The sequence below is a fragment of the Rhinoderma darwinii genome, chromosome 3 (assembly GCF_050947455.1).
Source record: "Rhinoderma darwinii isolate aRhiDar2 chromosome 3, aRhiDar2.hap1, whole genome shotgun sequence".
Taxonomy (NCBI): Eukaryota; Metazoa; Chordata; class Amphibia; order Anura; family Rhinodermatidae; genus Rhinoderma; species Rhinoderma darwinii.
The window spans coordinates 15,400,094-15,423,542 of NC_134689.1; the positions used below are offsets into that span (position 1 = coordinate 15,400,094).

The 23,449-nt window shown below is 43.9% G+C and overlaps 1 protein-coding gene across 1 annotated transcript in view; it reads right to left on the reverse strand.

Moving 5' to 3' along the window:
• Positions 1–252: 252 nt before the first annotated feature.
• LOC142750853 (troponin I, slow skeletal muscle-like) overlaps positions 253–23,449 on the reverse strand; it is a 28,875-nt gene continuing 5,678 nt past the window's right edge. Inside the window, exons 2-6 of the mRNA XM_075859828.1 lie at positions 20,699–20,830; positions 19,673–19,762; positions 14,741–14,914; positions 12,157–12,272; positions 253–737 (exon numbers count right to left, since the gene is read on the reverse strand). Coding sequence (XP_075715943.1) covers positions 12,177–12,272; positions 14,741–14,914; positions 19,673–19,762; positions 20,699–20,824 — 486 coding nt within the window. The 5' untranslated portion in view covers positions 20,825–20,830 and the 3' untranslated portion in view covers positions 253–737; positions 12,157–12,176. The remainder of the gene's footprint in view (positions 738–12,156; positions 12,273–14,740; positions 14,915–19,672; positions 19,763–20,698; positions 20,831–23,449) is intronic.

The window sequence follows — 23,449 nt, forward strand, 5'->3', positions numbered from 1 at the left end:
CCTTATGAAGAGCGTATACGGGTCTGTATACCCTCCGTGTGCCACCGTACACAGCTTTGCCTTGTGCTTAGTCTGTGATTGGACAGGAGGCGGATTTCAGACTACCAAAGAGTCCAACAGACAATGCAGCTAAGCTGAAGTCACTGATCATAGACGTGTCCTAATGGAGCCGAGCTAAAAATATGAGATTGAAGACAATAAATATCAGGTAAGAAACACAACTGGACATCGTGTGAACAGAATATTTGATATTTTATTTTTTTGCTTGTTTTACGTTGACGATAACACAATAAAGTTCTATTCACACTGTTCCCGGCGCATACGCCTTACGTATAGGGCCCAGTTCAGCTGACCGATACCAAAGTATACGTTGATATACATTTTCTTCAATGTAATGTAGACTACACTTTTCCATTCAGTGGTATCCAGTAAAAAATTTTGTTTACAGTGCAGCATATATTTATTTAACATGGGAGCCTATGGGCGACGTACGCCATTGTATGGTCATACAGTGACATATGTCGGAGGCTCCGGCGTACACTGCAGTGTGAAGACAAAGACAAACACCATGTAAATCATATACACCGCGATGCAAACAGGAGACGGATGGTACTAGAGGATTGTGAAAATGGAGTCGAGTGTTCAGTTGCTGCATGAAGATCACACATTGCGATGGTATGAAGATCGTCCGACATTAACTTTATTAAGATCTTCAAAGACAGGAAATTTGTTTTTGCCTGCAAAATATAAATTGTGATCAGAAAGTTGTATATACTATTCTATTACTGTCCAATAATCCGGAATATTTTATTATCTGCCACTTAATGTCGGATTAAAGAAATTCTACTGTGTATCGAAAATTATACTTCTGGCAATGCTATTAACTTCCCCCTTATATGGCATCTATATATCTAAAAAATAGATACCTACAGTATATACAAGTGAGTGTAGGGGGAATTTACGGCACACAGGTTTATACATCTCCTATTATATACATCTGTATGCAGTGAGCTCCCCCTAGTGGCAGCTGCAGGTAAACAGAATGTTATCATTTTACTCATGATGGTGTGACGGAAATCCCAATTTATCACTAGGGGAAATAGTTATTGAACTGGCTGGATTTTTACTGTTCTAGTACTAGAGAAAAGTGGCACCAGAGATGTCTGGCAGCCACTTATCTCACACCTGCTGTTGACTGATTCCAAGTGGCAGCAGAAAAAATAGTTGTGCAGTATAAGTGATGACGTCACTCAAAATCTGTACAAGATAAGTAACAACATATGGCTCTATGTGAGCTCTGTTTCGCTCTGTGCAGGTATAGTATGTCACTATGTTGGCACTATATGGATCTATGTGGGGAGAGCATGGCACTGTATGACCTTGTGGGCAAAGTATAGCACTCTGGGACCTGTATGGCTTTATGTAAGCACCCTATGGCTCAATGTGGGCATAGTATAGCACTATGTGGGAACGTCATTACTTTATGTGGGCACGTCAAGCAGCTTTGGATGGGACTGGAGTATAAGAGACGATGTAACTCAAAATCGGTACTAGATAATTAAAGCAAAAAATTTGCGCGGCAGCATTATTTATAGAGCGAAACATAATACAGTCCTTGATAATAGTCCAGGATTATCACGTTGAAAGACTGTCTTGCCCTGTCTACACAGACTTACTAGGTCTCCCAGTGTATGCGGAGCACCTCCAGTAGATCTTTTATCCCCGGGTCTGTCTGTTAAATTTATAATAACTATGGGTGTAACTCACCTTTCAAAACTATACAATTGTTGGCCGAGAGTCAAATATTTTATTTGTAGATTATTCTGTAAATTGCGCGCCAAAAACAAGCACCAGGGTGTGACAAATAGAAGAGAGTTTCAGCTGGTTGGTACTCTCAGCAGTGTGTTTACTCAGTCACTGGTCCCTATTTCTCACATATGGCACCCTGGTCCATGCATGGTTGGCAGGGTGGCACATTAGTCAGTGCGCCAACCTGAGTTCACGTCTGACCAGGGCAAAATCAGAGTTATGTTCCCTCCAGATATTGTAGTTTCTCACCATAGTCATCATAGTCCAGGTATAACTGGGTAGGTTCACACTGCCGTTAGAGTCCGTTCCATGTAGTCCATAGGATCCGATAGTATCCCTTACACAAGGGACTCCGGTTGTAAGAAAAGCCATGATGCCAGTGTGAACAGAGTCTAACTCTGACCTGTCATCACCACATCACACATTATCTGATTCTCCAAGAGTCCAGAGTCCAGCGGTAAAGTACCACGTTTCTTAGATCCTGACCACCAAATTCTATAGTTTCCCGTTTTTGTTTTGTTTTTTACATTTATTCAGGGAAAAAAATTTGAAAAAAAAAAAAAAGGGAAAGCACCTGGAGCAAACCCTCAAGGGGGCACTTGTGGCAGAGATATTTAAGGAGGCGGACGGGGGCATTGGCACTAAGGAGGTACTTGGGAAAGAAACACTGAAGGAAGCATCGGTGGCTGGCACATAAAGAGATTGTCCGCTTTGGATAACCCTTATTTGCTAGAAGGGTCCCCCGATGATTAGATACTATTGGGACAGTAAGCTGTTATCTGTGGGGAATGTCCCTGCAGCACCTCCACAGGACAAATTAAGTATTACACACAATGGGCTGTCTATATAATAGATCCTGGGTGCTCCAGAGTGGAAGACATTCTTTTTGGCTACCTTCCCCTCTGGCTAATAGATGAGGGTCCTGACTGAGTGACCTCCTTCTAGAAACTCATTATAGAATGGGTTTTCCTGAGCCGGATAAGACTTTTAAAGGGGCAGAGACTAATGGGGCACTAGTGGCAGAGACACTAAAGGGAGCACCTGTGGCTAAGGATGGCATCTGTGGCTGGCACACACTGTTATGGACGCTTCTGTCAATCAGTAGTGTAGAAGTTATACCTGGTACTACCTAAGTGGTCACTGGAAGATTTTTTGTTCGGCCATGGAGAGGGGGTTACTAGCCTGTGGTTGTTTTTATAGCATGTAGCTACATATAATGCTGAGTAATTTATCAACTACATTGCTCTCCCTTATCTTCTTCTCGAGTTACACCAGGTGTTATATTCCATTCACATCCAAATTTCCATTCAGAATTTTGCTGCCTGCCACTTGGTATCCATCAGTAGGGGTGCTGGCAAACACCCCCCAAAAAGTCTACCTTATGAGGCTAAGTAGTATTAGCTTCTCACCATTATCAAGATATCAGTAGCTGTGTGAGTAGAACAAGGTCAGGAGAAATTCAGCCTCTGAATGTAAACAATGAATGTTTCCATTCACTGACAGCAATCTTAAATCGCATTTATCATCTAAATCTTGAAAATGGTGAAGAATTGAAACCCAAAGTATATTAGAAAGCTGCATAACTTTTCATTATACAACAAACAAGCTTTAGTTGACATAATACTGGACAACACTCTGTTGTAGTGCATTGTGGGAGATGTAGATCATCTACGTTGCTTTGATGAAAACACGAGGGCAATGACCCAGCATGAAGCTCCAGTAAATCAGACCATGCACTGTGCATATGTCAGCACAATATAATGATCAGGCTGATAATCGTACTGTGTATGCAGGACACATGCAATACCACCAGGGGGGGGGGGGGGTGGGGAGATTATAAATCTGGAAATGCTACCCCTTTCTCCTGGCGGACAGCAGGAAGATCTAAGAATAGGAGACCACAGATTTTAAGGACCCTTCAAAAATGTCAAAGATTACTTTAATCGGACATGAATGGGACCTAATGGGTTCTGGATTATCAGACATTCTGGATTATTGGATTGTAATTTAATTAGAAGTATATAATATTTATTTGTAAGGGAGACAGCTAAAAAAACAACTGATATAGAATATTTGTTAGATTAGGTTCTGTTCACATTGAACCTTCCTTCGCAGGTTTACGTCAGGAGGATTTGCGATATATATCTCCGACGGAAGGCTGCGACCTATGCCACTGTATAGTGAAAAAAACATATATTGCACAGTATACATTTTTTACTGTATAGCTCTGCGGGAAATAGTGTAGTCCAATTCGTTATTAAATTCAAGTTTGCGCCGTGTTATCAGAATTTCTGGATTATTGGATGCCGGATTAATGGGATTTTGCTGTATTTTACACCTGATTATTTGGGTCCTCTTGAATATGTATTTGTTTTGAATAGTTTTTTTGGTTTACTTTTAGTTGTGACAGGACACGTGTCGGGCGTATTTCAGTATGAGCTGGACTGTCAAGGTCAATGTCACAGTTAAGTGGCCCTGTGGACACCTGATAAACATAACTGGGAGAGACACTGGCATAACAGCACGGCACTACATACCACCCGAAATCCTGCCAGTGGCATGCAGCAATAAGACGAGGAGGGGGGCAACAGATCTCCCACAGGGGCATATACAATATGAGAACAGGACGTCCAATACATCGGCTATTAATTCTCCCAGGAGTGTCCTCCCAGCTTTCATAGGATCCTGAATGGCAAATCTGCCAGTGATATGGAAGCAGCGGGTAAATCACTAGATAATTATGCACATTTGCCATTCTGGAGTTTGGCAAAGCTGTGTGACAACCCTGTGGTGGCAGTTATGGTGGTCATAGTGGTTGCCACTCAGCTTTTCCAAACACAGTCACTAGTCCCCTCAGTGAACCGTTTCTTAATTATATCTAAGACAATTGGACTAGTGACTGAGGTAATGGGTTTGGTGAAAGAGGCAATGAGACTAGTGATATAGACAGCAGGACTAGTGACTTAAACAATGGGACTAGTGATCTAGGCAATCGGACTAGTGACAAAAGCTATGGGACTAGTAATATAGGCAGGTGGACTAGTTACATAGGCAGAGGGACTAATGATATACGCAGTGGAACTAGTGATTTAGGCAGTGGGACTAGTGACTGAAACAATGGGACTACTGATATAGGCAGTGGAACTAGGCACCGAAACAAGAAAACTAGTAATTTAGACAAGCAGACTAGTGACAGAAGTAAGGGAATAGTTATATAGGCAGTGGGACTAGGGATTGGAACAATTAAACTAGTCATTTAGGCAATCGGACTAGTGACAGAAGCTATGGGACTAGTGATATAGGCAGTGGGACTAGATTTAGGCAGTGGAACTAATGATACAGACAATGGGACTAGTGACTGAAACTATGGGACTAGTGATATAGTTAGTGGGACTAGTAACTAAAGCAATGGGACTAGTGATATAGGCAGTGGGACTAATGACTGAAGGAAAGAGACTAGTGATATAGGCAGTGACTGAGGCAATGGGTTTGGTGACTGAGGCAATAGGTGTAGTAAAAGAGACATATAAGCTGTGGGACTAGTGATTACAGCAATGGGACTAGTGATTAAGGCAATGGGACTAGTGATATAGGTAGTGGGCCTAGTGATTGAAGTAATGGAATTAATAATTAAGTCAGTGGGACTAGGGACAGAAGTAGTTAAACTAGTGACGCAAGCAATGGGACTAGTGATATAGGCATGGGGACTAGTTACATAGGCAGTGGGACTAATGATATAGGCAGTGGGACTAGTGATACAGGCAGTGGGACTAGTGACTGAAACAATTGGACTAGTGATTTAGGCAATGGGACTACTGACTGAAGCAATGGGACTACTGATTTAGGCAGTGGGACTAGGGACCGAAACAATAAAACTAGTAATTTAGACAAGCAGACTAGTGACAGAAGTAAGGGAATTGTTATATAGGCAGTGGGACTAGGGATTGAAACAATGAAACTGTCATTTAGGCAATCGGACTAGTGACAGAAGCTATGGGACTAGTGATATAGGCAGTGGGACTAGTGATATAGGCAGTGGGATTAGTGATTTAGGCAGTGGACCTAGTGATACAGACAATGGGACTAGTGACTGAAACTATGGGACTAGTGATATAGGCAGTGGGACTAGTTACATAGGCAGTGGGACTAGTGATTTAGGCAGTGGGACTGTAATGGCAGGAAGGAGGTGAAGGGAAAGTGAGCCCTAATCTACCCACCGCCCTGTCCCTGCCTACTTGCAACGACCCGCCCTAGGCGACGAGGTACAACTGGGCGGCGGTCCCTACGCTGGCTAAGTGCACAGGAAGACAAACAGGGAACACGCAAGGGAAGGGGCAGTAGCCACGGAACGCCACGAGGAAACGGGGCGGCGAACGAACAGTCAGGACCAGGACGAAGTGAGTACACCCGAGCGGACACGGAGACAGAAGCAAGCCAGGGCAAGCAAAGCAGGTCAAGCAGAACTGCAGCAAGGCAGAAGCACGGCAGAAGCAGGCTGGAGCAAGCAGCAGTGGGGCCAGGAATCCAAAAGAATTACAAGCACTGAGGGAGAGCACAGGGCAGGTAATAAAGGGCAAGGGGCGGAGCTAACTCCGAGAGACCAGGCCGCGATAGGCTCTCCCACTCCTGAGCCTGCCACCCTGGTTGGTGGGAGAAGGTGTCAGTCGAACAGGTCTGGCCTCAGGTGTGGATTGATTAATCCCAGGAGTGTAGCTAGATGAAGTACCTGGCAGATCCCTAACAGTACTCCCCCTTTTATGAGGGGCCACCGGACCCTTACTAAGGGGACCCGGTTTAGTGGGGAAGAGGAGGTGGAACCTCCTGATCAATACCCCAGCGTGAACATCACGGGCAGGTACCCAAGTCCTCTCCTCCGGCCCGTATCCTCTCCAATGGACCAGGTACTGGAGGGAGCCCTGGACCATCCTACTGTCCATAATCTTGGCCACCTCGAATTCCACCCCCTCAGGGGTGAGAACGGGAGCAGGAGGTATCCTCGAGGGGGACCAGGACGGGGAGCAGCGTTTAAGGAGGGAGGCATGGAAGACGTCATGTATGCGAAAGGATGGGGGGAGCTCCAGACGGAAGGATACAGGGTTGAGGACTTCAATGATCTTATAAGGTCCAATAAATCGGGGAGCAAACTTCCTGGACGGGACCTTAAGGCGCAAGTTCCTGGACGACAACCAGACCAAATCCCCGACGACAAACCGGGGGTTAGCAGAACGTCTACTATCCGCCTGAATCTTTTGTGCGCTCTGGGACGCCTCTAGGTTCTTCTGAACCTGGGCCCAGACAGTGCACAGTTCCCGATGAACCTCCTCTACCTCAGGATTATTGGAACAACCAGGGGAGACGGAGGAGAACCTAGGGTTAAACCCGAAATTACAGAAAAACGGGGAGACCCCTGACGAGTTACTGACCCGGTTATTCAGGGAAAATTCAGCAAGGGGAAGGAATGAGACCCAATCGAATTGACAGTCAGAGATGAAACACCTTAAATATTGTTCCAGGGATTGGTTGGTCCTTTCCGTTTGGCCATTGGTTTCGGGATGGAAGGCGGAGGAGAAGGACAGATCAATCTCCAACTTTTTACAAAAAGCTCTCCAAAATAAGGAAACAAATTGTACCCCTCTGTCAGAAACGATATTGACTGGGGCCCCATGGAGACGCAGGATGTGTTTCACAAACAAAGAAGCTAACGTCTTGGCGTTAGGTAGCTTCTTAAGGGGCACAAAGTGGCACATCTTGCTGAAGCGGTCGACTACCACCCACACCACCGACTTGCCCTGAGATGGAGGCAAATCGGTGATAAAATCCATGGAGATATGGGTCCAAGGTCTCTGGGGAATGGGCAAGGAACGTAGTAGGCCCGCAGGTCGGGACCTAGGGGTTTTGGACCTAGCGCAAACCTCACAAGCGGCGACGTAAGCCCTAACATCTTTAGGCAACCCAGGCCACCAATAGTTTCTGGTAATGAGGTGTTTGGTGCCCAAGATGCCAGGATGACCAGATAGAGCGGAGTCATGGTTTTCCCTGAGTACCCTCAGCCGGTATTGCAGGGGAACAAACAGTTTGTCCCCAGGGACGTTCCCGGGAGCTGCACCCTGATCAGCCGCGATATCAGAAGCTAAATCAGAATCCGTGGCAGAGACGATTATACCAGGGGGTAAAATACAAGCGGGATCCTTCTCGGAAGGAGGATTGGCCATGAAACTACGTGACAGAGCGTCAGCCTTAATATTCTTGGACCCAGCCCTATAGGTAACCAAGAAATTAAATCTGGTAAAGAATAGTGCCCACCGAGCTTGTCTAGGATTAAGCCTCCGGGCCGATTCTAGGAAAACCAGATTCTTGTGATCCGTAAGGACCGTTACCTGGTGTCTGGCCCCCTCCAGGAAGTGCCGCCACTCCTCAAAAGCCCATTTAATGGCTAGAAGTTCGCGGTTGCCAATATCATAGTTACTCTCCGTGGGCGAAAACTTCCTAGAGAAGTAAGCACAGGGGCGGAGATGGGTGAGGGAGCTGGTACCCTGGGACAGGACGGCCCCCACTCCCACCTCGGAAGCGTCAACCTCCACAATAAATGGCTCCTCTTGGTTGGGCTGAATCAGCACAGGGGCCGAGATAAAGCACTTCTTGAGAGTCTCAAAGGCCTGGACGGCCTCAGGGGGCCAATGGAGGACATCGGCACCCTTGCGGGTAAGGTCCGTAAGAGGCTTAGCGACGACCGAGAAGTTGGCAATAAATCTCCTGTAATAGTTGGCGAACCCTAAAAAACACTGTAACGCCTTAAGGGAGGCAGGTTGGACCCATTCCGCCACAGCTTGAACCTTGGCAGGGTCCATGCGGAATTCATGAGGAGTGAGGATTTGCCCTAAAAATGGTATCTCCTGTACCCCAAAGACACATTTTTCAGTCTTAGCAAACAGATTATTCTCCCGAAGGACCTGGAGCACCTTCCTGACATGCTCCACGTGGGAGGACCAGTCCTTGGAAAACACCAGTATGTCATCAAGGTACACAACAAGAAAATTACCCAGGTACTCTCTCAGGATTTCATTAATAAAATTCTGGAAGACAGCAGGGGCATTACACAACCCAAAGGGCATGACCAGGTATTCGAAATGACCCTCGGGTGTGTTGAACGCAGTTTTCCACTCATCCCCCTCTTTGATGCGGATAAGGTTATATGCCCCCCGTAGATCGAACTTAGAAAACCATTGGGCTCCCTGAACCTGATTAAAAAGATCCGGAATCAAAGGAAGTGGGTACTGGTTCCTTACGGTGACCTTATTCAGGTTACGATAATCAATGCACGGCCTAAGACCACCATCCTTCTTCCCCACGAAGAAGAAGCCAGCACCTACAGGAGAAGTCGAGGGGCGAATGAAACCCTTGGCCAGGCATTCTTGGATATACACCCTCATCGCTTCACGTTCAGGACATGAAAGATTAAATATCCTACCCTTAGGAAGCTTGGCACCAGGCACCAAATCGATAGCGCAATCGTAATCTCTATGGGGGGGCAACACCTCGGAGGCCTCCTTAGAAAACACATCGGCGAAGTCCTGAACAAACTCAGGAAGTGTGTTTACCTCCTCCCGGGGAGAAATAGAGTTAACAGAAAGACATGACATCAGACATTCATTACCCCATTTGGTGAGATCCCCAGTATTCCAATCAAATGTGGGATTATGCAACTGCAACCAGGGAAGGCCTAAAACCAGATCAGACGATAATCCCTGCATCACCAGTACAGAGCACTGCTCCAAATGCATGGAGCCAACCAGGAGTTCAAAAACAGGAGTATGCTGAGTAAAATAACCATTAGCAAGGGGTGTTGAGTCGATTCCTACTACAGGGATAGGATAAGGTAAATCAATACAAGGCATCTTTAGAGACATAGCAAATTCCACAGACATGATATTAGCAGATGAGCCAGAATCCACGAAAGCACTGCCCGTGGCAGACCGGCCAGCAAACGAGACCTGAAAGGGAAGCAAAATTTTATTGCGTTTCACATTAACGGGAAATACCTGTGCGCCCAAGTGACCTCCCCGATGATCACTTAGGCGCGGAAGTTTTCCGGCTTCTTATTCTTGCGCCTGGGACAGGTGTTCAGTAGATGCTTGTCGTCCCCACAGTAGAAGCAGAGACCATTCATTCTGCGAAACTCCCTACGTTGTCGAGGGGACATGGAGGCCCCGAGTTGCATAGGTACCTCCGAGTCCTCCGTGGAGGGGCGAGGAGACGGGACCTCGGGGGGAATCGCAGAAAAGTCAGAGGGGAGCACACTGAAGCGTTCTAGCTGACGTTCCCTGAGACGTCGGTCAAGTCGTACTGCTAGGGCCATAACCTGGTCAAGGGAGTCAGGCGAGGGGTAGCTAACCAGCAGATCCTTCAGGGTGTCAGATAATCCTAACCTAAACTGGCACCTTAGGGCCGGATCGTTCCACTGAGAAGCTACGCACCACTTCCTAAAATCAGAACAGTATTCCTCAACCGGTCTTCTACCCTGACGTAAGGTCACCAGCTGACTCTCGGCTAAAGCAGTCCTGTCAGTCTCGTCGTAAATGAGTCCGAGGGCAGAGAAAAAACGATCAACAGAGGAAAGTTCAGGGGCGTCAGGAGCCAAGGAGAAGGCCCACTCTTGGGGCCCTTCCTGGAGTCGGGATATGATGATACCCACCCGCTGGTTCTCGGAACCTGAGGAGTGGGGCTTTAGGCGGAAATACAGTCTGCAACTCCCCCGGAAGGAGAGAAACGTCTTACGGTCCCCTGAAAACCGGTCAGGTAACTTGAGGTCGGGTTCTAGAGGTGAGGTGAGGGGTACTACTAAAGCAGCGTCACCCTGATTGACCCTTTGGGCCAGGGCCTGGACCTGTAGGGAGAGGCCCTGCATCTGCTGGGTCAGGGTCTCAAGGGGGTCCATGAAAGCGTCAGCGTAGGAGAAATGGTAGACTAGGTAAGGGCTTGTAATTATGTAATGGCAGGAAGGAGGTGAAGGGAAAGTGAGCCCTAATCTACCCACCGCCCTGTCCCTGCCTACTTGCAACGACCCGCCCTAGGCGACGAGGTACAACTGGGCGGCGGTCCCTACGCTGGCTAAGTGCACAGGAAGACAAACAGGGAACACGCAAGGGAAGGGGCAGTAGCCACGGAACGCCACGAGGAAACGGGGCGGCGAACGAACAGTCAGGACCAGGACGAAGTGAGTACACCCGAGCGGACACGGAGACAGAAGCAAGCCAGGGCAAGCAAAGCAGGTCAAGCAGAACTGCAGCAAGGCAGAAGCACGGCAGAAGCAGGCTGGAGCAAGCAGCAGTGGGGCCAGGAATCCAAAAGAATTACAAGCACTGAGGGAGAGCACAGGGCAGGTAATAAAGGGCAAGGGGCGGAGCTAACTCCGAGAGACCAGGCCGCGATAGGCTCTCCCACTCCTGAGCCTGCCACCCTGGTTGGTGGGAGAAGGTGTCAGTCGAACAGGTCTGGCCTCAGGTGTGGATTGATTAATCCCAGGAGTGTAGCTAGATGAAGTACCTGGCAGATCCCTAACAGGGACTAGTGACTGAAACAATGGGACTAGTGATTTAGGCAATCGGACTACTGACTGAAGCAATGGGAATAGTGATATAGTTAGTGGGACTAGTAACTAAAGCAATGGGACTAGTGATACAGTCAGTGGGACTAATGACTCAAGGAAAGGGCCTAGTGATATAGTCAGTGGGACTAATGACTGAAGGAAAGAGACTAGTGATATAGGCTGTGACTGAGACAGTGAGGCTAGTGACTGAGGCAATGGGTTTGGTGACAGGCAATAGGTGTAGTAAAGGAGACATATAAGCAGTGGGACTAGTGATTACAGCAATGGGACTAGTGATTAAGGCAATGGGACTAGTGATATAGGTAGTGGGCCTAGTGCTTGAAGTAATGGAATTAATAATTAAGTCAGTGGGACTAGGGACAGAAGTAGTTAAACTAGTGACTAAAGCAATGGGACTAGTGATATGGGCAGTGGGACTAGTAAATAAATCAATGGGATTACCGAGTGAAGAAATGGGACAAATTATTTTTGTAATGGGATTAGTGACTAAGTAAATGGGATCAGTAACAGACAATGGGCCCAGTGATTGTGGTAATAGGACTAGTTGATAAAACTATAGAAATAGTGAATGTGACAATGGGATTAATGACAAAGCCAATGAGACTAGTAACTGAGGAAGTGATTAGTTACCGGGACAATAGGACTAGTGATTTAGGCAGTGGGACTAGTGACTGACATCCTGTTTTGTCCTCGCCACATACTTACACCACATTCAGGCTGAGGACGTGGAGGTGTTTTACCTGCAGAGTTTGTTCCTTTTTTATGCGTTACTGGTATCAAACTTCTTCTTTCTGCCCTCCATGCCGGACATGGCTTCAATGTTTTTACGCCAATCAGTAACTTCAGCAGACTTCTCCTGTAAGAGAGCGAACAACAACCAATGTACCACACACAGATGCCAAGGGAGATGAACTGCCAACTAGCGGCCACTGCGTAAAAGATCCGATCAGACGATGAACGAGCATTTGCCCGATCATTGGCCTGTGTGAAAGGGCCTTTAGCCTCAGGTGCCCATCATCATGTGGCACCAACTACCAATATTCACGGTTCCATCGGAAATAAGAAAAATGATAGGACTATGGTGTTGGGTATGTGGGAAAAACTGAGAGCTGTGTAACCACTGTGCCACCTGGATCATAGGACTATACCACAATGTTATCTTAGTCAGGGCATATACCAAAGGGCACTATAACCCTATATCTTAGGGACAGGAGACCTGCATTAGGGCACTATACCACAATGAGCTGCGAGCTGGAGCACTATATCGAAAGAAACTATAAATCGGTGCCACATGGGCTTGGATTTATACTACTGTGTCACCTGGGTAGGAGTTAAAATAAAAAATAAAAAGAAACACGGCGCCACATGGTGCAAATAAAAGCGATAGAGCCAATGGGAGCAAAATTTAGAAATACGCTCACCTTAGATATTGGACACCATATAGATGTCACAAAAGCGAGAAAGCTGCTGCCAGGTCATACACACACAAAACAAGGTTTGTTGTCAAGGTAAAGCTGATTGTAGTAAAACAAAGGGACCAACGGCGCTGCTAATAAGGATGTCCAGGTAGAAGGGACTTGAATTAAAGGTATTTATTGCAAGAGACAGGGCTACGCGTTTCAACGCCGAACTGGCCTGATGAAGACGCCAGTTCGGCGTTGAAACGCGTAGCCCTGTCTCTTGCAATAAATACCTTTAATTCAAGTACCTTCTACTTGTACATCCTTATTAGCAGCGCCGTTGGTCCCTTTGTTTTACTACAATCAGCTTTACCTGGGTAGGAGCACAACATTGGTGAAGGGCCAGGACACTAATTAATTTCTTCCCCATGGCAAGGGCACTACATGACTATGTAAGCTAGGCTAGAGTAATATACCCGTCGCCGCTATATCATTATGTATTCTGGCGCTATGCTCATGGGCACAGTGCCGATTTGTCATAGTGGGACATTGCACTACACCACTGGGCTCTACATGCCTGGCACTGTACAGCGCTGACATCAGGAACTGTATAGAACTATAGCACTGGGTACCTTAGGATACCAAGTATTTGGGCACCATGCCTGGTTTAGTATGGATGGGGTTGAGAATATTACACTAATGAGGACTAAACTGGGTTAAATGCCAGTAGGCTGGAGTAGACATGTTTTATATCAAGTTACCATTGGGACTGGGCACATCCTTAGGCTGGGTTTAGTAAATACCAGTGGGTAGCACACCATGCACCACTAGGTCACCAGGGACTATGTTATGCCACTGGTTGGTACATAAAAAGTGTAATAATAAGTGTAAATAAGCTACATGCAGGGACCATGCCCATTTGACCACATTTGCCCTGGCAGTGATAACACCAAATACAAAGATCAGTATAGGTAGATTATTACAGCTGGCAAGGGATGTCGCCACAGGTACAGGCCACCTTGGTGAAACCAGAATCCCACCTTGTCACTCACACTGCTGACCCGAGGCAAACATCTCATGTAGGAGATTAAGGTGACATGACCTCTGGGCAGGATATCCCTACTTTTTTCTTTGTCTAAAAAGTAATTTTGGAGGTGGTGAACCACTCTAAGGAGGAACCGTCAGCTCCACTGACATGTCTGCTTCAGTAAATACTTGTGGAACATATTTTCTTAGAACGCTGCGTTTTGCCGTTCCTCTGTTGTTCCCCCTGGCACTGTATGAATATATGGGCAACTGGGTATTACCATTTCTCTTGTCAATAGGGTGTTTCCTTACATGGTCTGACATTGTCAGCACTTACTGGACATTGTCAGAATATGTAAGGACACATCCTATTAACAAGGGGAATAATAAAACCAGGTTGTCAATTGATTCATACATTTCTAGGAAGAATAACAGAGGAACAGTACAATGCAGAGTTCTAAAAACATGATGCTCTAGAGTTATTTTATGGTAAATGCAAGTATTTTCTAAAACAGACACGTCAGGAGAGAGGCAGGTCTTCTTTAAGGCGTACCTATCCTTATAATATTTTTTCCATAAACCACTAGTACGTGTGAATATATGAAACTATGTAATATAACTTATTAGAGGGAATCGGCATTCTCCTCCCCTTCCAGCATCTCATAGTTCCCTTTCCTGTTTACAGGTTCTCTGTAAATGTTCAGTAAAAAAAAAAAATCTATCTAGTGTAAAACAGTAAATGGACAACAGGGAGAGGGGAGAGGAAGGAGATGCAGCTGCAGTTTCTATTTTAATGATTCAGAGGAAGAGAATGTAAGGGGAGCAGCGGGGGAGGAGGATATCTGAGCCCTAATGCTTCAGTGACCCCAATGTAATATCTTGATGGCAGACGACGTACCTTCTCATCCTCCTTTTTCACTGACTTCAGGTTGGCCCTCAGATCTAAAGAGACTTTGTGTGTGGAACCCAGCAAGGCTTTAAGCATGGCGTCTGCAGAAATACGGACTCTGCGCAGGTTGGGGCGCTTGAATTTTCCCTTGAGGTCAAAAAATTTCTGATTTAAGCCGTCAATCTATAGAAAAATAATGTAAGAAGCCAAAAAGGGAAGGTTAATATCCAGGAGCAGTAAGGGTATGTTCACACAGGACAGATACTCTGCGTAGGGCTACATGCACATGTTGGGTATTTTGCTGCGGAAAATACGCACCAAAACCGCCGCAATACGCAGGAAATTTGCAGGTAAAAAACGCACCTAATCGTGCCTTTTTACGATGCATTTTTCGGTGCGGTTTATACGTTTTGATGTGTTTTGCGGCGCGTTTTCGTTCTGTGGACTTTGGTGCGATTTTCCTCAGCACTAGGCACATACGATTCGCAAACGGAAACGCAAGATAAATTGACATGCTGAGGATTCTAAAAAACGGACCGCATTTCAATTTCCGTCCCGAAAAATACGCAAATCTGCACGGCAAAACCGCACGTAATACGTGTGCATTGAGCCTAAAGGTACACAGTGTATCCGCCCTGTCTGTCACAGGAAATTCCGGCATGAAAACCGCACCAAATTGTCCGCTGCAGAAAACAGAAGCGAAAGAAGAAACGCCCACACTTACCCTCTCTGACGTCCTGCGGACCGGCCTCCTGGGATGACGTTTCATCCCATGTGACCACTGCAGCCTGTGATTGGCTGCAGCGGTCACATGGGATGAAACGTCATCCTAGGAGGCCAGGCTGGAAGAATAACAGAATTCTGGGTAAGTATAAGGCCCCATGCACACAAACGTATTTTGCGGGTGAATTGCGGCCCCATTCATTTTAATGGGCCCATGCACACGACCGTGTTCTGCGGTCAAGTCTCATAGAAATTAATGCACGCGGCCATGTGCACGGCCCACAATTTGCGGGCGGGCTGCTGGTGACAATCCGCAGCCATCCGACCCGAAAATCACGGCCGTGTACATGGCTACGGTTGTGTACATGAGGCCTAAGATTTATTTTTTTCTCTGCGTTTTTTTTTCCAGCTGTACCGCCGCAAAAGTCACAATGTCTGCTATTTGTTGCGGGCTTTACCTCCCCATTGAGTTCAATAGGGAAAACCCGCAACGGAAAAGCAGGGGTTACGCAAATACAATTGACATGCTGCGGAATAAAAAAACGCACCGCAAGTCAACTTCTGAGCGGTTTTCTCCACTTATCATTTACGCAGCGTGTGGAGGAGATTTGTTCAAATCTCATCCATTTTTATGCTGCAGATTTTCCGTAACTACGTAAGTTGCGGAAAATCCGCAGTATTTACCGCTTGGAAGATCCGGACGCTATGAGTGGACGAGCCTTTACAGGTATTTGGAATTAGGGTTCAGCACTGCAAGGGAGATATAGGATATAAATATATTTAGGAACAAGATGAGTTCCATAAATGCCACCTGACTATGTTGATGGCACCTGAAGGGCAATGGCATTGACTCTGATATATTCAGGGCTCCTGTAGGGGGAGACACCCTGGTAATAGATGTATATTAGGAAATTGCTTACATTACAAATCCCTACTTTAATATTAAGAGCCTCAGTTACAGGGAAACTGTCTCTTACTGAGGACTGGCCTTAGGCCTGGGTCACACCTGCGTCTGGGTTTCCGTTGTACTACTCCGTTAGAGAAGTAGAACAGTGAAAATACTAGAAGCGCCAGTTCCATTGTACGACGGACACCATCGGCGCCCGACGTAACTCATTGACTTTAATGGGTACCGTCATGTTTCTGTCAGGGTGTCCATAGTTTCACCCGGATCTGTGACAGAGGCCCCTAACAAAGCCTCCAACGCAGATGTGTACAGGCCCTTAGCGGTGTAAAACCTGTGGGGTTGCACAGGGTCCATCATCTTCCCCTGCTGAAAGGGGGCGTCTCATATCGCCTGGCACTTAAGGCTTGTGACCACCACAAATTTTTATATTATTTGTATAGCAGTATTATGTAGACACTGTTTTTAGAATACTTTATGTATGGAGATGGTATTTGGTCAATGTTTGTTGGTATTATATAAGCACTGTATGGTGGTATTGTTTGGTCCCTATATGGTGGTGATATTTATATTTGGTCACTGTATGATGATATTATTTGAGTACTGTATGATGATATTATTTGAGTACTGTATGGTGGTATTGTTTGGGCACTGTATGGTGGTATTATTTGTGCACTGTATGTTGGTATTATTTGAACACTGTATGATGGTATTATTTGAGCTCTGTATGTTGGTATAATTTGAGCACTGTATATTGGTATTATTTGAGCACTGTATGGTGGTATTATTTGAGCACTGTATGGTTGTATTATTTGAGCACTGTATGGTGGTATTATTTGTGCACTGTATGGTGGTATTATTTGAGCTCTGTATGGTGGTATTATTTGTGCACTGTATGGTGGTATTATTTGAGCTCTGTATGGTGGTATTATTTGTGCACTGTATGTTGGTATTATTTGTCCACTGTATGGTGGTATTATTTGTGCACTGTATGGTGGTATTATTTGTGCACTGTATGATTGTATTATTTGAGAACTGTATGTTGGTATTATTTGAGCACTGTATGGTGGTATTATTTGTGCACTGTATGGTGGTATTATTTGAGCTCTGTATGGTGGTATTATTTGTGCACTGTATGGTGGTATTTTTTGAGCACTGTATGGTGGTATTATTTGTGCACTGTATGGTGGTATTATTTGTGCACTGTATGGTGGTATTATTTGAGCTCTGTATGGTGGTATTATTTGTGCACTGTATGGTGGTATTATTTGAGCACTGTATGGTGGTATTATTTGTGCACTGTATGTTGGTATTATTTGAGCACTGTATGGTGGTATTATTTGTGCACTGTATGGTGGTATTATTTGAGCTCTGTATGGTGGTATTATTTGTGCACTGTATGTTGGTATTATTTGAGCTCAGTATGTTGGTATTATTTGAGCATTGTATGTTGGTATTATTTGAGCTCTGTATGGCAGTATTATTTGAGCACTGTATGGTGGTATTATTTGAGCACTGTATGGTGGTATTATTTGAGCTCTGTATGGTGGTATTATTTGAGCACTGTATGGTGGTATTATTTGAGCACTGTATGGTGGTATTATTTGAGCACTGTATGGTGGTATTATTTGAGCTCTGTATAGTGGTACTATTTGAGCTCTGTATGGTGGTATTATTTGAGCACTGTATGGTGGCATTATTTGAGCACTGTATGTTGGTATTATTTGAGCTCTGTATGGTGGTATTATTTGAGAACTGTATGTTGGTATTATTTGAGTACTATATAGTTGTATTATTTGAGCTCTGTATGTTGGTATTATTTGAGTACTGTATGGTGGTGTTATTTGAGCACTGTATGGCGGTATTATTTGAGCACTGTATGGTGGTATTATTTGAGCACTGTATGGTTGTATTATTTGAGTACTGTATGATGGTATTGTTTGAGCTCTGTATGGTGGTATTATTTGAGCTCTGTATGTTGGTATTATTTGAGTACTGTATGTTAGTATTATTTGCGCTCTGTATGGTGGTATTATTTGAGCACTGTATGTTGGTATTATTTGAGCACTGTATGGTGGTATTATTTGAGCACTGTATGGTGGTATTATTTGAGCACTGTATGGTGGTATTATTTGAGCGCTGTATGGTGGTATTATTTGAGTACTGTATATAGGTATTATTTGGTCAGTATATGGTGGTATGATTTAAGCACTATATGGAGTGGTATTATTTGAGCACTCTATGGTGGTATTATTTGAGCGCTGTATGTTGGTATGATTTGAGCACTGTATAGTGGTACTATTTGGTCATTGTATGGTGGTATTATTTAAGCACTGTATGGTGATATTAGTTGTGCACTGTATGGTGGTATTATTTAAGCACTGTATGGTGATATTAGTTGTGCACTGTATGGTGGTATTATTTGAGCATTGTATGGTGATATTATTTGAGCACTGTATAGTGGTACTATTTGGTCATTGTATGGTGGTATTATTTAAGCACTGTATGGTGATATTAGTTGTGCACTGTATGGTGGTATTATTTCAGCACTGTATGGTGGTATTATTTGAGCACTGTATGGTGGTATTATTTGAGCACTGTATGGCGGTATTAGTTGAGCACTGTATGACGGTTTAATACATTATTTTTGCAGTGTATTCGACAGCAGCACTGTACAGCATAGTTTACACTGTTTAACAGTACACCATGTTGGGATGGGACCAATAGAAGGTACCGCATATGGCACCATCCAACATAAAGCTGGCCCTACTCATATCATAATATTTCATTTTAAGAACCTATTTAGATCTTGTAAGACCCAGTAGCTCCCTGATTATCATGTGATAAGTCATATGATAACCAGGGAGAAACAGAACGCAACACTCCTAAGCCTATAGCTATGATCACTGACAAGCTGACACTGTCCCTGCGTGAACAATGGTCCTGTATATATACTCAATGTCCCTGTAGGGTGAACCATGAACCAGCCGTATATAGCAGGATTTTAAAGGGGTTCTCCGCTTTGGACAATCTATACTTGTTAGGAGGTCACTTGATAATAAGATCACAAAGTGTCCCCCTGCTGGGACCCCTAGTGATCAGCTATTATCTGTATGGAGTAAGTGTTCAATTTCCCTGTAACGCCACCACAGGGGAAATTAAGTATTACACAGTGCTCATTCATAAAAATTGACATTCTAGATGCAGGACAGGTCCGCCAGACGCTCTTTGTAACTGTTTTACACTCTGGCCAAACTGGACAATGTTATCACAAGCAGACAATAATAATACAATAGTAAAATGAGAACTCTTACTTCCAGAGAATTCTTTTTGACTTTTTCTTCAATATTATAACGCTCTTCATCAACGACGTCAATCTGTTTGTGAAGTTTTGTGCATAATTTCTCAAAAAACAAAAAAGAAGAAGAATATGATGAATGGGTTATGTACATGTGTTCAGCCTCTTGATTTTCTAAACATTCCCATATCATAGGTCCCTATGGCAAATAAGGCCGCAGGTGACCTGGCAACAAAGTCCCAACCAGAAACAATAATACCGCATTTTTCAAGTGAATAAAAGTCACCCTGTAGCCCTGGCCTTAAAGCCCAATAATTGACCTGGATTATGAAATATTCTGGATTATCGGACTGTCAAAGAAAAGAATATAACACACACTTGTAAGGGTAAAGAGCATCAAAAAGAGTTCCCAAAATAAAATTATGACATAAAATCTCCTACCATCGCAAGGTTGTTTAGCCTAGGGTAACAAGGCGAGTTTTGGTCAAGCGTTTGCAGTAAAATTTGTCAGAATTATAAAACCTTACACAGTTTTCATTGAAATCAATGGGCTTTCCATGTAATACAGGGATGTGCCGGACCCTCCAGAGGGAGAGACAACCCTTGTGGCTGCTCTCCACTCTGACTAATGAATGTGGGATCTCCTTTCATTAACTCATATTGACCTAATAAAGTGTTCGAAAATGGGGTTGGCAGTGGTTGTACTACCAAAACTACTTGTAATTTGTCAATTTTCAATATTACTAAATGTCCACTAGCCACATCCCCCCCTGGATCCACAAATGGCAATCAAGATCCAGAAAAATCAAACTTCACTCCCTCCAGATTCTTTTAGCAAAAGGAGTGACTCTAAGGAGTCAAGTCTGCAGATAAGTATGTCACATGATCCCTGTATTCTCGGCTGATTGGCTGTGGCTACAGAGGAGAGACCCAACCTATTCTCCAGCCCCTCTAATTGGCATGGGCCACTTAGTGGGTGCAATAGCGCCCTCTGGTTTAGCATTACAAGGGCGTCTGTAAAATGAATGATACAGATCATTACCTGTAACTCTTGGATGCTGAGCCCATGACACTGTAAGGGAGGAACATTCTCTGAGAGAGTCCTTGCCTTTTCTTCTTCAGTTTCTTTTATCTCTCTTTCCAGATCCTCACTGGCTTTTGCAAGCATAAGAGTCTATCAAAAGAATAAAATCCAGCGAATCAGAGACAAAAATTTAATGGTAGAAGGTCAGAGGCCAGAATTATACTGGAAGCCAGATTAATATGAACTCATGTATGAAATATTGTATGGCAAAAAAAAGTCAGAAATTACAGAGTAAGAAAAAACATTCCACTATCTATCTATCTATCTATCTATCTATTGATCATCTATCTTCTATCTATCCCATATCTATCTATCTATCTATCTATCTATCTATCTATCTATCTATCTATCTATCTATCTATCTATCTATCTATCTATCTATCTATCTATCTATCTATCTATCTATCTATCTATCTATCCCATATCTATCTATCTATCTATCTATCTATCTATCTATCTATCTATCTATCTATCTATCTATCTATCTATCTATCTATTGATCATCTATCTTCTATCAATCCCATATCTATCTATCTATCTATCTATCTATCTATCTATCTATCTATCTATCTATCTATCTATCTATCTATCTATCTATCTATCTATCTATCTATCTATCTATCTATCTATCTATCTATCTATTGATCATCTATCTTCTATCTATCCCATATCTATCTATCTATCTATCTATCTATCTATCTATCTATCTATCTATCTATCTATCTATCTATCTATCTATCTATCTATCTATCTATCTATCTATCTATCTATCTATCTATCCCATATCTATCTATCTATCTATCTATCTATCTATCTATCTATCTATCTATCTATCTATCTATCTATCTATCTATCTATCTATCTATCTATCTATCTATCTATCTATCCATCCATCCATCCATCTATCAATCTCTCTCATATCTATCTATCTATCTATCTATCTATCTATCTATCTATCTATCTATCTATCTATCTATCTATCTATCTATCTATCTATCTATCTATCTATCTATCTATCTATCTATCTATCTATCTATCTATCTATCTATCTATCACACATGGCCCTTCCATTAGAGACTAATTAATTGAACATGCCAGAAGAAGCCTTAAAGAATGTCACAGCTGCTGTAACCTGATCAGTGATGACACATTGACAAATGTAAAAAGAAATATCCATAAAAGAACTTTAGATAATATTTATGATATCATAATGTACAGTGTGTTATATATCATTATGTCACTGGTTAGTATCAGACAATCTTTAAGAGTGTTTCCACCCAAAATCTTAAAGTATCCATATATTAGTAAATCAAAACTTAAAGGGGTTTTCCAACCACTATAAATTGATGGCCTGTCCTCAGGTTAGGCCATCAATAGTTGATAGGTCGGGGTCTGACTTTCGGGACCCCCTCCAATCAGCTGCTTTGAAGGGGCCCATCGCTCATAGGAGCGCCGCGGCCGCTTAATTTCTCATTTCTTCTTGCGTGTCGACGATTCACAGTGAGCAAGAAGAAATGAAGGGGAAGCAGCGCTGGTACGAATGCTGCGGCCCCTTCAAAACAGCTAATTCACAGTGGTCCCGAAATTCAGACCCCGACCTATCAGCTATTGATGGCCTAACCTGAGGATAGGCCATCAATTTTTAGTGTCTGGAAAACCCCTTTAAAGCAGCAGGGACAGTCTAGTTATTATAATTCATTTACTTACAGAGATATTGGCATTTTTTCCTGTTTTGTTGTGGAGGCCATTATGCAAAAGTGAGAACAGGAAGTGCAGCCATATTGGTTGTCACCTTTGAATTAGCTTCCTGGTAATACTTGGTTATCAGTTTTTGAGAAGCCTATTCAAAAGTGACAACCAATATGGCTGCACTTCCTGCTCCCTAATTGTCCTTTTACACGGCCCGATTTAGGCCGTGACAATGAGCGCCGATCAACAAGGCAGCTCGATGATCGGCGCTTGTTTTCTCCATTCACAACGAGCAATGTTTGGTTATCTATGGGGACAAACAATCATTACTACAATCAATCGTCCCCATACATTCCATTATATCTCCCTGGTTACACAGGACGATGTGCCACCGATTAGTGTTTGCTCAGGGCAATGATCGGGATCGAGCGTTTATATGAACGCTCGTTTGCCCAATCATTAGCCTGTTTAAAAGTTCCTTGAGAGTATTTTGGTACTAATTTTGATCCTCAGGTTAGTAACTCTTGACTGCTTACAGTTTATCTATTCTCTTGTGTTTCTTGATTCTGGTTAAAGGTGTTCTCTGATTTGGACAATCCCTACTTGTTAGAAAGGTTTCTTGACAATATAATGATCACAAAGTGTCCCCCTGCTGGTACCCCTAGCGATCAGCTGTGATCTGTGGGGAAACCTGTCAGTAAGTGATCAATTTCCCTGCAGCGCCACCACAGGGGAAATTAAGCATTACACAGTGCCTATTCATATCAATGTGTTGTCTGTGTAATACAAGACTGGACAGGTCCTCCAGAGCGGGAGATTCTCTTTGTAACCGCTCTCCACGATGAGGATCTTGAACAGAGGACCCACCTCTTTTAACTCAGAATTCACTAATAGGGTATATAAAAATGAGTTTTCTTAAGTAGTTAACCCCTTTCAGATCTTTGCCACGTCTTGCACCTGCCTTACCTCCCTTGGATTTATGCCTTTTTATTTAAATTTTTGATATAAACTTTGGCTCTA